Source organism: Plectropomus leopardus, chromosome 4 (assembly GCF_026936395.1).
Source record: "Plectropomus leopardus strain MGB_pleo_1.0 chromosome 4, ASM2693639v1, whole genome shotgun sequence".
NCBI lineage: Eukaryota > Metazoa > Chordata > Actinopteri > Perciformes > Serranidae > Plectropomus > Plectropomus leopardus.
The window spans coordinates 24,571,239-24,588,840 of NC_142179.1; the positions used below are offsets into that span (position 1 = coordinate 24,571,239).

The window sequence follows — 17,602 nt, forward strand, 5'->3', positions numbered from 1 at the left end:
GTAGTGTGGGATCACTTTGGTTGATATTGCATCCTCCATACAAAATAAAACACTTTAATTACAACCAGGAGGGCACTGGCAGCAACACAGTGGACTGCCCTGAACCCCTCTCTCTGTTAAGTGGATGGAGATGTGAGCATGTGAGCCAAACAATTCCTTTCAGCTACCATCGGCTTTTCTGGATAACTGATGAGTCTGCAGCAAGCAAGCCTTTCCTCTTAATGATCCTGGTCCTTCTGCTAAGAGACCCATCCACTGTGTCTGTGTGTTTGTGTGGCTCTGAAGGCAAACACCTGCAAACAGACACTTAAAAACCCAGAATCATGTCCACAGACTACAATTGCATGTAATTCAGTGGCCCACTGGAACAACTTGAATAACGCTGTATGATAATGTAGGTCAGGTCTTGGTTAAATTAAACATGATAAGGCCATTTTCACAGTGTTGAGTCATGCCTCTAATAACTCATTCAGTCAGAGAAAAGCTTAATATTAAATGGATAGCTAGTTATATTGTGTGCCATGAAACCGCATAGGGAAGGGATACTGAGCGGATGCTTTCAGTGATGTGGCCAATATTCTCCTTACTGCCTGTGCCAACTTCAAATAATCACAGATTCTGTTTTTCAGCCCCTGCCTGCTTCTGCCACAGGAATTGGAGATGCCTGGTGCGACCTCTCGATGCTCGTCAATGGCAGTTATAATGAAGTAATGTAAAGCTTGACTCAACTTGAGGGTTTGGGGTTTTGTTTTTTTTTGTTTCTATGGCTACTAGAGGCCAGGACAGAACATATTTGACTTTTCTTTGGGGGGAAAAAGTTTTGGTTTGTTATAGTTTCTTAGTGATTTGAATGTAAATTAAACATATTAACACAAAGCTTAGTTTGAATTGTAATCAGATGATAATACACTGCATTTGTAAATTGTAATTAGCCACATTGAAAGGGCCACTCCATAGGAACTTCATAGACAAATTCAACAGACCTTTCATTAAAAAAAAATTTAAAGTACAATTTGACACCAAATGAAACCCAAATGTTGGAAGAAGATATGACTTTGTCGCTCAGTATAATTCTAAGAAAAATGATATGACTGAAATTAGAGACTGACTCGAGTAACCACTGCATAATGAAACTGCTTTTAGATTTCTGTATCTGTAAAGTAAAAGAATTCAGGTCACAGAACGATATCTAGAGGAACAAACTGAAAGGCAGCTGTACTCTTTACTTGCCTTTAAAAAAAAAAGGTGAAAAAAAAGTAGTAAAAAAAAGTGCAGTTGTCTTCCGTTTTATTGGGGGTTTTTTTGGCTACATTGCAGACTACTCAGTTAGTCAGCAACATTTCTTAAAGTTCAAGTAAAAGTAATTGTTCACAGTCTTTGTTCTGGTTCGCTGAGTTTTAAGCTGCTTCACCAAGAATACAATGCATCATTCTCGCATTACTGTGTTGACAAATTCACACTGGCAGGCAGGCACACCCCACTCAAGGAGACCACAGTTACCAAGTGACAACACAAACACATGAACTCAAGAGCCGGCTGAAGAAGAGCACAGGCCTGTGAGTATCTTGAAATGGAAGTAAATACTGCTTAATATATTGTTGAAAAAAAAGGGAACATATTACATTGCATTAAATGGGTCTCTTTATGCTCAGTTATGACTATGACATGTTTATTATGTTAATTTTAACAGAGTAAAAACTACTGTATAATAACCTTAATATAAAAAAATATATGTTTTTCTCTGTAGACATGAAGAATGTCCCACGAGTCAAAGTTACAGCCCTATCAGAACACCACCAGGTGACTTTTGTTATTGAAATACTGCATTTTTATCAGTTTTAACCATCTAACTATTACAGCATTGTAATATTTTTCAACTTCCTTAGTTCCTGCAGTTCCGCTAATTCAATTCTAAATTCTATGTGCGTCCGAGAGGTAGATAAGTTCTATTTCCCCCCCGCTGATGGGGTGGTAATACTGTTGGGAACCACCAGTGACCTTTCTAACACCGCCGTGAATCACATTGATCAAATTAATCCTTAATCCACAGTAGCATCAGGCAGGGTGACACAGCACGCACATGAAGTCAATGAGAGCTGTGGTATGAGGATGACCTGAGGGTATGAAAACCAGTGCACATCATCTCATTCTGTCTTCCTTATCCTTCTGGGTGGATGAATGCTTCATTGAATTATACTGTTTTTATTCCTGGATGTATCCCCATGCCTCCAGTGCTGGAAAAAACATTTTGTGTGTTTATGTGTGTGATTTGCAGCACATATCCTTCAAATTACCAAAATCAGTAACAAAGAGCTTCTAAGCTACAATGACTCAGAGTTTGGTTGTCTGTTTACTTCCCGATTAAGGCCTGATGTCTTGGAGGGTAGTCTGCGCGGTCAGGAGAAGATGCTGGCTGTGCTGCTGGAACAGGCTTTCAGGATCAAAGAGGAGGTGGCAGCCGGTCTGCAGTCCACCCAGGGCTCCCTCCAGGTCGAGACTCTGTCCCGCAAGCTGCTGGAGAATCACATAATGACCATCACACGTATTGTCAAGCAGCTCAGCATGAACATACAGGTACACAAATGTGGAAGTTGTCATATAAGGAAATTTACCGACACACTTGTATTGTTGCTGTGCACCCTGTCAGAAATATCTTCTCAATATGTGGATAAAGTCATTGTCCATCTGTGTGGACTCCCTTTCTTTCTCTCTACCTGCCTATGTTCCTGCTCATTCTTTCATCTCTTTTCTTCTCTTCTCCTCATCTCTTTTGATGTGCTGCACACATCCAGACACACAAACTCATGCCCGCAAACTCACAGCTGATTTGATTACACCTGATAGAATGGTGCAGCGCCTGAGCAAAGCCTGCCTGACTCGTCGTCAACATCAGCTCATGGACTTTTTTTTTTTGTTTGTACAAAAAAAAAAAAATACTAATGATGTTCACAGTATGTGGTTAAATAAATACTGTCATGTTGCGTACTAATCTCTGAAAACCAGCAGTCAAAGGAATTACTGGTTTGTGCGTTGAAATATGACTCACAAAACAAAAAAAAATGTTTGGAGTCTTGGTTGGCTGAGCCACAGTTTGATCACCGCCTTATAAAAACCGAGCAAAAAAATGAAATACATTACCTCATTAGCGCAAACCAAATGGGCCATTAACATGATTAGAGGCTGTCATGATCTGAAATAAAACAAGAGTCCCTGAGAGTCGATTAATTCTGCACATGAAGAAGGAATAAACCAAGGCATGGAGTGAATATGCTAGAAAATCAAATGAAAGGAACATCATACGGTCGTCTTGTTAGATGTTGCGTTATCACAGACACATTGCGCACGTGGCCTGTTTATACAATAATCATCCTCCATGCAAAAAAGTGGTGATAAAGTTTCTGGCAGTTTTAAAGAAGCACTGTGTAATATTTAGAGGGATTAAGTAAGGGATTAAATAAAATAGCAACCAGCTGAAATTTAAAATTAAATTAAAATTGCTTCACAGCTCATTGTTCAGGAGGTTTTTACTGATTATCTGCAGAGGTGTCCTCTTCTCCAAAACAAATGGAACCTGTGATTTAAACCAATTAAAACAAAAAATAAAGCGATTTATGGCAAAAACTATTGTTTCTCTGACACTTTTTGATACATCAGAGGCGGGCTGCTAGCCCAGCACCTACTAATCTGAGTTCACTTCTTTTCTTTGTTAACTTTAAATCCAGATGTTCAGGAGGTTTTTACCAGGAGCCAAATTATCCGCAGTGGTCCCTTCCTCTCCAAAAAAAAAAAAAAAACAGACCTGGTGATTTAAACTGATAAAAACACTGAATAACGCACTTATTGCAAAAAGATTACTTACTAAGGTTGCTGACGCGAAAAAAAAATGCGAAAACAAAGCCATATCTAGAGCCAGTGTTGTGGTTTGTACATTCTGGGCTACTGTAGAAACATTGTCGTGTAACTCATCAATGATCTTCCCCAATCCCTACGTAGAAATAATCAGCTCATTCTGATGTAATGAAAACATAGGGATACTTATTTTCAGGTGTTTATGCACTAAAGAAAATATACTTTTTGTTGCAGATTCTACTTCGGGCACTATATTCCCTAATCATACACCCAGGACTTTAACGCTATCTCAGCAAAGGACGCATGATAGTTTCGCCCACAATAGAAACTTTGAAGGCATTAACATCAGGGGCAGGGAGGGAATTAGCACACTATAAAATATGGCAACTCCTTTCACACAAAATATAAAAATATGCTCTCTTTGTTCTGAGCAGGCCCTGGAGAGACAGATCGCCCAACGCGACTCCGTCACCTCTGGCACTACAATGGCTGTCCAAAACCTGGACCAGAAGAACACGGCTGGCATTGGAGACCTGAGAGGAAGAGTAGCCAGGTATGCACACTTTGCTGGGGTCAAATTATGTCTGCAAACATCAAGGTACAAACTGTTCAGAGCGTTAACAGTTATGTTAACAGTTATGTTAACAGTTATGTAATGAGTGCCAAGTGCTTGCAGATTAAAACTTTCCACTAAAGTAATTTTTGGATGGATAGTGCAATTATTTAGACCGAGGTCTGCTGCATAAGTGATGTGACTAATTGACTTTCCTTTGTGAAATTTTACTTGTTTTTCTCTCCCTCTAATGAAGTGAAATTGTATAGCCTGCATCCTGACTGGTAGCTCTTCACAGTCTCACAGCTTCCAATCCATCGAGGCATCGCCTCTCTGACACTCCCGTAGACACTCGCGCATGCACACATTAATTATTTTGTTCTCAACAGTGTGGAGTTTCTAGGTTCGAGCACGCTCTAGATGCTGATAAGCACTTGCTTATTATTAAGTCTGTGTGGAACATGCTCAGATTGGATTGCTGTCATCATCAGGATTGCATTAGGATTTTTTGCTACTTGAAACAGCCCTTGCAATCACTGGTCAATACCCCTGAGATGATATAATTTATCACCAGACAATAGATCAAAGATGAATGTTATTTTGTGAACATCTTATTTCACAGCAGGCTTACTTCCTCTGTGGTGTTTAAGAGGTCAGTGGTGAGAGGGAATATTGCCAATTACTCAACAAACAGCTGATTTATGGCCCAATAAAAGCTGCAGAAAAACCTCACCTACTCAGCCTAATGACCTCTTGTGCATTAGTCGTAAATAATCAAGTTAGTTGAAGGCTAGCAGTTTTTGATAAACTGCATTATTCTGCAATCCCTTTATGGAAGCGCTGTAGCGCTCTACAGGGAAATAACCCTTATTTCACACTGGGCATTCCCATAATTAGCTGCTGACTTTGGAGCTTACATTATATTTTATCACAAATATTACATTGACATGCACACACACGGTAACCCTGATAGAGACGGGGAGAGAGAATCTGCTGGCTTGCCGACGGCATCTTAAATTAAACACAGGAACCAAGAGAGATATGTTGCAGTGTTGATTATAAGGGTCAGCCCAGTTTATGTTTAATACATAAATTGAGTGGAGAATATGTTAGAGGCAGGATGTTGCATGCAAGAGGCTGGTGAGTGTTTTTTTCTACAATCTGTGGATTGTATTTGGTGATGAAATTATTAACCATCTTATTTGATAGGTTGTCATGTTTCCTCAGATACAAGAAAAAAATATTAAATAAGGAAAGGTCATGAGTCAGTGTTCAATGAGCCAGACTTTGATGTCAGTTCTATTAAAGTCAATGAGGCAAGTACGGCAAATCACACACACTGTGTGTTTTTTTTTAATATGATGGAAGAATTTTCAGTCAAAGTTGAAACAACAAATAAATGATGGGTTATAGTGTGATGCGCCGTGCCCCTCCTATCAACTCCAACAGAACTGACTCTGGAACTGGCTCCTTGAACTCTGACTTAAGACCTTTCTTAATTTTAAAGTTTCCTTGAACAGATGCAAGCATGTTTCCAATGGAAAATTCAAATGTGTTCATTCGGCATTCAAAGGATAACAGATCACTGCTTTGGATTCAGCACGGCCTTCTATTGGCTTTCGTTAGCTCGCCTTGAGAAGCACTGATAAGGGCAGCTGTCTGATTTTCTTCCATCTATCTAGATTTGTCTATAGTCTGAAGTCTGTGCTTCATTGCTCACCTCCCTGTCTTCACACCTTTCCTCAACTCCCTCACATCCCACCATTCTCATTCAGCTGTCCCTTTCTGCTTCCCCACCTAATATGTCAGGTGTGATGCTGGCATCACCAAGCTGAGCGCTGACGTGAGCTCTGGGGAGCAGCGGGTGATTAGACTGCAGCAGGAGGTGGCAGAGCTCAGGTTGGCCGTGGACGTGCGGCTCGAAGAGCTGGAAGTCAAGGTGAGAGACGGTGCGTGACTGCTGACAAAGGGTTTGGCAGACGAAATGTTCGACAGCACTTTAGTCTACACTATGAACAAAGTAGCTAAACACCAGTGCCAAAAAGAAAAGTCTTTAAAGTCATTCCTCTGGTACATACCAAAATTCTCCTATTTCTGTGACATTCAGGATATCAAAACTAGGTAGAAGTACGCTTAGAGAGAACCTTTAATGGCACTGCAAGTGACAACTATTTTCAGTGTCAATTAGTCTGTTGATTTCTTTCTCAACGATTCGATTACTTGTTGTTGGTCTATAAAATGTCGCAAAATATTGGAAAATATCGATAAAGCCCAAGATGACATCCTCAAATGTCTTGTTTTGTCTACAACCCAAATATATTCAGTTAACTGTCATAGAGAAGGAAAGAAAGTAGAAAATATTCACATTTAGTAGGCTCAAATAAGAGAATTTTGACTTTTTTCTTCGAAAAAATACTCAAACTGATTAACTGATCATCAGATGAGTTGGCTGAATAATTTAAAAGACAGTTCATCTGGGCGGCCTTTAGCTCACCTGCTAGTGTGTGCGCCCCATAAACCGAGGCCCTTGCAGCAGCCAGAGTGCAATTCCAGCCTGTGGCCCTTTGCTGCGTGTCAACCCCCCTCATTTCGAACATGCAAAGTCCTTATAAAATGAACCTAATCTCCAGCCTTTGTTATCCCCTGACTTTTCCTTTTGCACCACCACCAAATTGATATTTTTGTTTTTAAGTGAAATGTCTTGAAAACTACTTTATAGATTACCATGAACTTTGTTACAGACATTTATGGTTACCAAAGGATGATTTCATAAAAACTCTCCTGATTTTTCCACTAGTGCCTCTATGAGGTAGAAATTTGTGGTTTTGAGTGAAATGTCAAACAAATGCTTGATGGATTGCCATTAAATGTTGGTTGAACTTTTAAATGTTGGTTTTACTTTAGAGAGATTAGCTCTGTCCTCAAGTTAAAACTCTAATATGCCCAATAGTTTGGCTTATGAACAAATACCTGCAAAAAAATAATAATAATCCATCAGCTTCAGCTGTACTAGTACTACTACTACTACTACTACTACTACTACTACTACTACTACTGATAATAATAATAATAATAGATTACAAATAAAATCTATTATTATTAGTGCTATGCTCAACTATGATAATGAACACACTGTACCTGTTAAACATCAGCATGTTAGCATTATCATTCTGAGCCTGTTGGCATGCTGGCAGACTCATAGATGGAGCTGCATGGCTGCTCAGAAGAGATACTCAACTTGTTTGCCCAGGGGCCACTTTTACAGAAAGACAGGAGCCCAAGGGGCCAGTTCCTAAACAAGCTTTGATGATTAATAATTTAATATATGGATTATATTAATAATTAATATAGAAATACTGACTCTTAATGACTCTTAAAATGAAAAAATGACTCTTAATGTTGTTCTCATATTTCTTAAAGGTCCACTGAGTAGGGTTTAGAGGCATCTGTTGGCAAAAATGTAAAATAATAATAATGAAATATAATAGGGGCCAAATAGGGCCCTTCACGTTTTTACATCCACCAACCTAGTACCACTAAATGCTTGACACAAAAGAGAAATTTCACTTCTGCAACCTCCACCACTAAATCCTACACTCTAGACCTTTAAATTATTCTGTGTTACACACAATTGTACAACCCTAACCTAATCCTTACCCTACCTCTGCCTCAACACACACACACGCTCTCTCACACACAGCTTTGTGCATGAGATTCATTTAAATACTACAGTGTCAAATTAAGGAATAATGGTCTCCTTTGTCAATGTGTTTAGGTATTAAAGGGGGATTACATTTATTTCAGTGCTGCTTGCATGAAGGAAATAATAATCTAACAGTGTACGCAAGGGGTGTATTTGCTGTTTATCCTTGAGAGGGTGGCTGGCTGTTTGGCAGGTGAGTTAGAGCTTACTGCTGCTGTGAGACCGGCCTTATCAGAGAAAGTCAGAAGCTCAACCACAGACTCTGTGAGAAGGAAATGAGATGTGAAATTCATTCAAACAGGGGATGTCAACATCTCCACATAAACAACTTTTACTGCCCTCTGAGGTCAAATTTTTTTTAAGATAAATATAAAAAAAATACTAAAACACTGGATTAGGACACATATGTTATAATGCTCTCCATCACATCACTAAATCCAAAGCGGCCTCAACTACCCTCTCAACACACACTCCCAATGATTCAGCCTGGACTCAGTCCTGTTAGTGGTAAATCATTGTGATGGCAGCACATTAGCTGTGGAGCAGTGGTCAAGCATGCACCATAAAGATAATGAAAATGCAGAGAAAGTGGGTCAGCACCATTACTTCCAGTCCTGACCGGCCACAGGAGTGGCGCAACAGTTCAATCAGCTCGACTCAGCAGAAACCACAGAGGTTAAAGGTCAGATCATAGAGCCAACACCACAAGAGGCTCCAGTGTCATGTAATGGCATGTGTTTGTGTGTTTCCATTTTACAGCTTCATCGTGACCTGGGGAGGCTGGAGGCTTCATTTACAGAGCATTTCCAGGGACAAAGGAGCTCAATGTCTGATCTGCAGACGCAAGTTAAACTACTAGAGACCAGGTAAAGATGTGAATTAAAGAGGAAGCACAGTCCAAAAACATGGCTTACTTGTCATATTACTAAGGCATGTATTATTGGTGCTTTTGTAGATTAACAGTAACACAGCAGTAAGAAGAAAAAAGACAGGAAAAATTGCTCACAACAGATACTGCTCAGCAACACATCTTATTTCATATACTACTGATGCATGCAGACATACATACTGCTTGAGCATATGCTTCCAGGGATTTACCTGATTATCAAATCTGTGTTTTGGGAAGAAATTAGGCCGCTGGTAATTACTGCAAAGTCTCATTAGAATTTCAATGTTTCTACAAAGATGATTTTTACAATAATTGGTGTTCCTGTAAAAATGCTCAATCTTAGAACCTTCTGCAAACATAACTTTCAATTTAACATAAGCTTGCTATATATTTTTTAATTCCAGCTTTCTCCTGGCTTTAATTTTAAGATTATTCTGTACTCAGTATACTGTGTGACTGGGAAATGTGACCATTGTCTTGGCTAATTTTCCATTTAGCAGCGCTCCTCAGATGACTGATTCTTTTTGTTCTCTTTCTCATTCTTCCCAGACCCACATACTTAATAATAATCTATGGGTGACTATTTTGCTTATCAAATAATACCCCTGGTTAGTCATAACTCTAAACAACTGGGCATTTCAGAGCCATGGTAATTTCAAAAATATTGATGCCGAAGGCAGAACAAAGTTGTTGGTTAAGTCAATTTAAATCCATTTGATAAATACTCTCAATTGGCAGCAAATATGCAAAACAAATCCACATAGTTTTACCATGGTGGAAACAGAAGCAGAGAGACATGAATGATGAATATGCTCTATTTAGTAATGCTGTAAATCTGTAACAGAAACCAGGTCACTGATCATGTTAGAAACAAAAGAACAATAGATAAAAATAGATGAAAAGCAGCACTGTCTGTGTTTCTGAGCCAGGTGGAATAATGACAAAAAACAAAAAACATAGCCACCAATATTATTTCTTCCATCCAGGCGACTCCTTGTTTATTCACCCTCTAAACTTGACCTGCCTTGTCTGCTGCAATGGCGAGTCATTTTGAAGCAAACACAGCTAATTCCAGAGAGTCCGTCTTAACCTTCAGTCCACACAGATGCCTCAGTCGATGTTGCACCCTCCCGCCTTATTGTTAAATATTAAGTCAAACTGTTTGAGCAAAGATACACCCACACACAACTAATGTTTTTGTTATAATCAACTTAGCTATAGCGTTTAGGACCGCAAAACCTGGAACAAGACATCTGACCACAGCTTTAAAATCCTACACAAACAATACACTCATTAGAAAGACCAGCCGCCCTGCTGCTCACAGCGAAACAACACTGACAGAGGAATCAAACGTGCTTAGTGATTTGTGGACAGGCTCAAGAACACGACAGCACTTAAATGAAGGCACACTGACCCTCTTACACGAGGGAAATGATAAACAGCATCATCTAAACAGGCCAATTCAGCTGTTCTGCTGTCGAGTGTATGCCTCGCCTATAACAACAGTCAACCAGATTAGCCATAGCATGACGGTAAAAACCAGGTGTCTCTGGTGCAGCAGCCCTGAAGAGGTAAATGCATTTGTCGCAGGAGTCTGATTTGTATTGTGGTCAAACACAGACACAAACATAACGTCCTGGCATTTGCCTCATTGATTTTCTCATTTAGGAAGAACCTGTGCATCAGATGGATTCAAGGACAGAAGGTCAATTGAATAGAAAAGCCCATATGTTTTATATAAAACAGAAAAACCCGCTGAGTCACTGTGTATTGTGTCTTATGGTACAGTATAGCCCACACAATATTTTACTCAACGGGTCAAAGGTTACAGCTTTCATCTGAGACATTTTAACATTGTTGACTGTATGAGCTATGTGAGTAATGTGAGCAACTAACAGCCACAGAAACAGCTACCTGGTCCGATATCAAATCGAGAGGGACATGCTTCCCAAAAACAAGCACAGTGTTCAGAGCTACAAGAGGGTATACGATCAACCATCAATATTTAAGAATTTATGCAGCATCATTTCACAACCTTTTACACGTTTAACCTAATAGTTGTTTTTGTACATATCAAAGTATTCTGCATAATTTTAAAAATCTTAATGACCAAATATCAATAGCAGAAATTGGACCAAGTCATTGTTTTGCAAGTCAAAAGTAAGTCTTAAGTCTTTGCTCTAAAGTCCCAAGTCACAAGTCTTGAGTCCTAAACTTTGAGTTTCAAGTCCTTAACAAGTCATAATACGCTCTTCACTAAATGTATTGTATGCCATTTCAGCAACCAAGTGATAAAATATTAATTTGCCAAAATTATCAATACTTTTAAATTTGTTAAAAAAGAAAGTGCAATAGAACTTAGTCATATACAGCAAAGGCAGTTAGTGCTGACATTGCACTTATCATCATAGCATATGACATTTAACCAGTATTATAGAATTAATTCTTCTTAATTCTGCCCTGTCTTGCTGTATTTTTCTCATCACATAATGGAAAAATATTAATATTCCAAAAATAATACTTTCATTCTCCAAAATTGGAAGACATTTTTTACAAGAATATTCTTTCCTTAACTTGATATTGTATGTTGTTGCATGCTTTATATTATATGTCTAAAAAAAATAAAAGATTTATATTTTGATTCAGGAAATGAAGTGAAATTAACTGATTTGTGGCACACTTTCTGAATAACATAATTTTTAATCTTTGGGGGAGGGTATCAAGTCCTTTCAAGTCAAAAGGCTTAAGTCCACATGAGGTTACAAGTCAAGTAAAAGTCCAAGCGGGGTTGCAAGTTTGATTTTTTTCAAGTTGAGCCTAAAGTCATTAAATTAGTGGCTTGAGTCTGACTCATATTTTACATAAAACAAAGTCTGAAATAAATCTGCAAATGTGCATCTCAAAGCATGCTCATGTTTGCATGTGTGCAGATGTGTATTCAGCTATTTGTTTGTGTAAATGTGAGTTTGTGCGTCTCTATATAGCAGCAGCACCCAACCACCAAGTAACAGTATTGTGCCTGCTGAGGCTGGCATCAAGAAAACCAAAAAAAGCAGCGCTGTTGCTAAGGAAGTCTCACCTCCAAATACCACAGTGGGAACACAACCCTGAACACTGACTTTCAAACAGCTTCAAGCAGCTGAACATAAACCATCTTGATTTTAAAATAAACTGACAGAATATCAATTATTGATTTATGACTGATATTCTCTTTTTACATCCCTGATGTTAAACCCAGAGCAAAGACAAGGAGATGCCAATAAAGCACTTGTTATAGAAACAGACAAACTCTTTTTCTACTGCCAAGCACAAAGCAGTGCCAAATAGGGGCTCTTTATAATGCGTCTAGATTTACAGCAAAACTTGCTCCGGTTTCCAAGTATTTGGAAACCGGAGTATTTGGAAAGCATCTGTATGGATTTTAAAACACTGATAATCTAATCTACTAATGGTGTTTTCTCTGTCTGCAAAAATATTGTTTCTTTTTAACCGTCATCTGTGACTGCATTTCCAAAGTAAAACCTACTTCAGTGCTCTCTATCCCTGGGGGCTTTGCAGGATGTCAGGTGAATTGAAGGAAGCCAAGGAGCACACAGATTCGCTGAGGAAGTGGACGGAGCAACAGCTCAACAGCTTAGCCCAGACTCATGCAGAAAGCAGCCAGCAGCACCACACACAACTGCACGGCAAAATGGTACTGTAGCTGTCAGTTTGACCCGAACAGTTTACGCAATTATGTCCACAATGACAACATGCAAGGCCGTGTTCAGAATATGGTATACCTGTACATTTTCTGTCATTTGCCTGTCCTCCAGGTCTTTTCATGCCTCCACAATCACATTTTGAGGATAAACTTCCTGCATGTGGTGTTCAAATGTGCAGAGTCCAGTCACACGCTCTGAGCTGTGACTCAGCAGAAAAAAAAGCACTTCACTTTGAAAATAATCAGGTGGAACGTACGGGGAGAACGCTGCAGAGTTAAAGGGAGGGGTTTGTATATATGGGATGTTCATGAGACAGTCTATTAAATTAACCCTTTGAAACCTGCGGAAATGATATTGATTTCTTTTAAAAAAAAAAAACAAAAACAAAGGAAGAGGAAAATAAACAATTAAAGAAAAAAATTGAAATGACTCAAAAAATTAGCAAGAAATTAGTGATAAGTAAAAAAAATTACCTGAAAATTAGTTTTTTAAAAAAAGTTTAAAAAAAAACAGCAACAAGGAAATGACTGGGAAAACGGTGTCTAGAAATGTACAGTATATTAATTCTGAAATAGAATTTTTAAATTGTAATTATGCTAATAATGAATATAGTTTTTACTTTGCTTTTTTCTTGTTTCCCTTGACATTTTCCCTAGCTTTTTTTAAAAAATAGTTTTCTAAATCTACTAATTTTTTTGCAATTCGTCGAACATTTCCGACCAAGTATCTCATTGCCTTTTCCCCATGTTTTTGAAAAAGAAATTGCAGCTGTTTGCTCAGGGTCCACAGGGTTAAATATTTGTGAAAGGCATCTAAAAGGAGCACAAGAAAAGTGATGTCGCTCCAGGTCTCAAATGGTTAACCATGAGACATGTGATATAATTACACACTTAAGGTTACTGTGTATGTTGTAATATGGCTGTGATTTGTAATGCTCACATCTTACGAGCAGCGCCTTAAAATCTGAATTTAAAAGGATGTTCCTGACTGTTCACATTACAATTTGGGGTTAATGTAAGTGCTGTGCAGTGCTGTGAGTCTAACATTTGAGGTTATTTGTGAGTGTCTTCTGTATTCAGTTAGAGGCAGAGTCGAGATTAGCTGTCCAGCTACGCGCTCTGGAGGTCCGTATGGAGCAGTCGGAGGCCCAGCGGGATCAGACCGACCACAGTCAGGCAGATCAGCTGAAACGCTCTGAAACTAAACTCAGTAAAAGAATGACCTCAGTGGAAAGCAGCCTTCATCGGGAGCTGCAGCTGCTCAAACAGGAATACCACAAAGGTGGGTGATCACTGTCTTTAACTTGCTGTCATTAGTGAGTAAACACACACATACTACATGTATGTACCTTAAACGTAAAGGAAAAAATACCGCTCAAAATGATTCATAAATTGGTGTGACCTGACTACTCTGCTAATATTCACAAATATCTAACTGTTTACCTTGACATAACTGTCTGAAATGTATCGATTTTTTTTCATAAATAAAGTCAAATATAACATATAGAATAATTTCATGCCAAAAAAAACTATTTCTACAGACATGATCAAGCCTCCCTCTCTGTGACAAACAACCAGCAATATGCTAACATGAGCGAAAATACAAATACAGCAAGATTTTTAACCAGATTAAATTAAACAGCTGTGAGCTACAGCTGCTTCATGTTGCTACCTCAAAGCTTATAAGTCATGCAGTTGGACAAGCCATAGGCATACACAACCATCCAGGCACAGCAGCTCTGCTCTGCATCAAGCTGCTGTTGACATCAATCCCCATCTCACTGATGTGCCAACTGGAAGCTCATTTCCCAGGAGACCTGGCACAAGATCTCAAACCTTTCCCACTTTCTGTCAACCTCTCTCAGTCTCGAGCTCTTATTAAAGTGTAGACAAATATAAAAAGAGACAAAGCCTCCCTCCAGTAAATAAGAGCAGGAGTAAACTGTCCCATGAATCATCACAAAGTCACAGCTCTCAGAGCTGGAGAGCTGGAGAGCCATCCATCCATCGCACTATTTTAAGTATAAGATGAAAAGATGGAGGGAGATGGTATTAGAGGGGAGAAAAGCAATACATAATTGATGAGTGTCGTAAATATTCGTGGCAGGACAGGCGGGGAGTCAGAAAGAGAAGGAGAGAGATTTAATATCCCATCATTGTGCAGGAAAGTTTATCCCTCCATCTCACAGTCACTGGATATTACTGCATAGAGTACCTGCAATATTAAAAAATATTTCCATTTTAGGCATTATGTAACTACCAAACGAAGTCATGATAACTGATCATCATAGGCAATTTAAAAAAAGAGATTAAAAACAGTAGAATATTAAAGAGAGGAAAATACACATTAATGAAACTAAACAGAAATGTTTTTGCAGCTGTTACTACAGCACCAGATGACACAATGTTGGAGCCACACAAACCTAACGTTATATACGCACTGTACAACCAGACCAAAAGCCCAGCTCAGTACAACTATAACAAACACCTCAATCACCAGCAACTTCACATGCATTTACGTCCGGTGATCCTCTCTGCTTCTCTTTTGGACAGGGTTCCTCTCCGTGCATGATGCCATTGAGTCCCTGAGGCACATAGGTGACATCAAATCCCGCCTTGACAAGGAGAAGCTACAGAAGGATATCCGGCACATCTGCAGCAAGGTGGAAGAGCTCAATGACTTGTGACACTATCAGCTGAGGAGGAGCTCTGTGTTATTGTCACACCTAGCAGCTTGAATCAAACTCTTTTCAAACTTCAGGGCACGCCAGTCAGTGAGAGAGTCAACTGCTTCCTCACTGGCTTTATTCACATCTTATTCTATAAGCCCACAGATATTTAGAATATAGCTATATTTAATCTAATCGCTCTTTGAAAATCACAGAAATTATCTTGTCAACTGCAGTAGAATACCTTTTGTTAAATGTTAGGCAACTTGACAACAGACAGACCAGTCAGTGACAGTTAATTTTGTGTTTAAAAAGCCAAGAGGATTAATTGACTACCATTTCACTTTAACTCACTCCATCTGTTTCTCTTTTCTGCTTTATAGCATACAAGATTAAGCCACAATTTGTCATTTATGCCATTATCTTGTCAGACCTATTTAAGAAGCTTGAGATGAGAACACCATTGTATTAAAAGTTTGTCACAATTTTTAATGTCAATAATATTAAGATAAATGAATGGAAATGGCAGAATATATTGAATCTTATTATTAGTATGTTTTTTTCAGCCATAAGAGGCGTTTTGGTGTGGTAATGGACTATTTCTAGTTTGTATATAAATTTCTATATTTAGATTCAGACAACTTTATTTATCCCAAGTCAGTTTTACAATTTTCCCAGACTAAACAACCTGACACACAGGAACAAGTGTCACTCTGCAGTAGTATTAGTAAGTCAGAGACATCAATACACGGACAAAGATGCTCACTGGCATCTGGTGTGGTCCTGTGCATACTAACTCACATGAGGATGAGACAGAATAAATTAAAGACATACAAAAATCCCATGTTTCAATACATAAGTAAACAAAAATTACACATTGTGATGCATTGCACATTACTTAAACACATTCAAAGAACCTATGTATAAGCTTAACAGCCATATGACCATCTTTTGAAGCAGTTTGTCGCTGCTTCATGAGGCAGCACCTACATACTGTCTGTCCTGAGGTCTGATTTGGAGATCAATAGCTGTTTACTATGATTGAATATGACGTATTGCGTGATTCTGTCTACTTGTTGTCAGCAGTGACTTTTCGTCAGTGTAAATTCGGGCAAAGGAAAACCTCTGCCGAAACCCGGGATCGAACCAGGGACCTTTAGATCTTCAGTCTAACGCTCTCCCAACTGAGCTATTTCGGCTACACTACAATCGCGTCACTCATATCAAATCAGAAATATAAAGTATCAAAATATTTTGAAATTGCAAAAGCAGAAAACAATGAGGGTCGCAACATGTTCTAAGCGAAATCGAAACAACGTAAACGAACCAGGACTTTCGCTCAACCTTGTTTTACGTCAAATCCACCATTAGACTACCATTACTTTGTCAGCCTTCCCGGGAGCCATACTCGCAGCTAACGCGAAATGTAAGTCGTTGCTTTAAGTGGCTCTAATCAATGTCGCAAATAACAAATAATCCCCAACTACTGACACGGACACGTTTTGTTGAGCACGCAGCAGCATACAGCGAAAAAGTGTCTCACCGTAGCCTTACACTACCAATTAGCTTGCTAGCTAACGTACCTGGTAAACAAATTGCAGCATTTAGCAGCTAAAAAGTCAGATATTTCCCTCAGGAGTTGAAAGAAACCAAAAACAGAGCTAAAAGAGAGTGAATATCGGACTTACATTTGCCAGTTGGACAGCAGCAGGACACGAATGAATGCTGTTGTTCCTCCATAACTGCTAGAGGAAAAGGCGACAAACAAATGTTTGCTAACAAGTTCGCCATAGGATTTAATGCTATTATCTTTTTTTTGCTGCCCCCCCGTGTGACCAAAATTAGGTATTGCCGGTTCAAATTTCACCAAAGACCATGGCAAATGTATACATAAGTGCATGAATGAAAACAGAAAATACATAAATAGACAAAAGAATACATCGATAGGCATAAATAAAGGCAGAAATGGTTAGAAAAATAAACGACATCCTACCTTATGAGCTTTCAGACATTTATTTTTTAGTGTCCTGTTAAATTAAAGGTATAGGCTACTTCAACTAGCGATATCGTGGGGAAATAAAAGTCTTACATAGCATATTATTTAACTGATAGACCGCGGACCACGTTTAATAACAGTTGAAACTAGAACACAACTCAAACTATAATTATTGTTAAAACTGCATCACAATCTACCAGTGGAGGTATGAGGGAACATGATTTTCCCTTTAAATTCACG

The 17,602-nt window shown here is 38.8% G+C and overlaps 1 protein-coding gene and 1 non-coding gene across 4 annotated transcripts; one reads left to right on the forward strand and one right to left on the reverse strand.

Moving 5' to 3' along the window:
- The first annotated feature begins 572 nt into the window (after positions 1-572).
- fam81b (family with sequence similarity 81 member B) lies at positions 573-17,038 on the forward strand. Of its 3 annotated transcripts, XM_042488663.2 has the most exons (10): positions 573-707; positions 1,467-1,556; positions 1,748-1,800; positions 2,367-2,574; positions 4,284-4,402; positions 6,212-6,341; positions 8,865-8,971; positions 12,553-12,688; positions 13,778-13,979; positions 15,251-17,037. In XM_042488663.2, the coding sequence occupies exons 3-10, from the start codon at positions 1,757-1,759 to the stop codon at positions 15,382-15,384; spliced, it is 1,080 nt and encodes a 359-aa protein (XP_042344597.1). In that variant the 5' UTR covers positions 573-707; positions 1,467-1,556; positions 1,748-1,756; the 3' UTR covers positions 15,385-17,037. The 3 variants fall into 3 exon arrangements, with proteins under 3 accessions (XP_042344597.1, XP_087933039.1, XP_087933040.1); XM_088076913.1 differs by lacking the exon at positions 573-707 and having other exon boundaries at positions 1,424-1,556; XM_088076914.1 differs by lacking the exons at positions 573-707; positions 1,467-1,556 and having other exon boundaries at positions 1,624-1,800; positions 15,251-17,038.
- trnaf-gaa (transfer RNA phenylalanine (anticodon GAA)) lies at positions 16,493-16,565 on the reverse strand. Its single transcript has one exon. It is a non-coding gene; the product is annotated as a tRNA-Phe (tRNA).
- Positions 17,039-17,602: the final 564 nt, after the last annotated feature.

Excerpts from the sequence above, each read along its gene's own strand:
- fam81b (XM_042488663.2), top strand. The coding sequence starts at position 1,757 with ATGTCCCACGAGTCAAAGTTACAGCCCTATCAGAACACCACCAG. Across the intron at positions 4,403-6,211 it reads CTGAGAGGAAGAGTAGCCAG|GTGTGATGCTGGCATCACCA; the intron begins GTATGCACACTT and ends CTAATATGTCAG. Across the intron at positions 13,980-15,250 it reads CAAACAGGAATACCACAAAG|GGTTCCTCTCCGTGCATGAT; the intron begins GTGGGTGATCAC and ends TCTTTTGGACAG.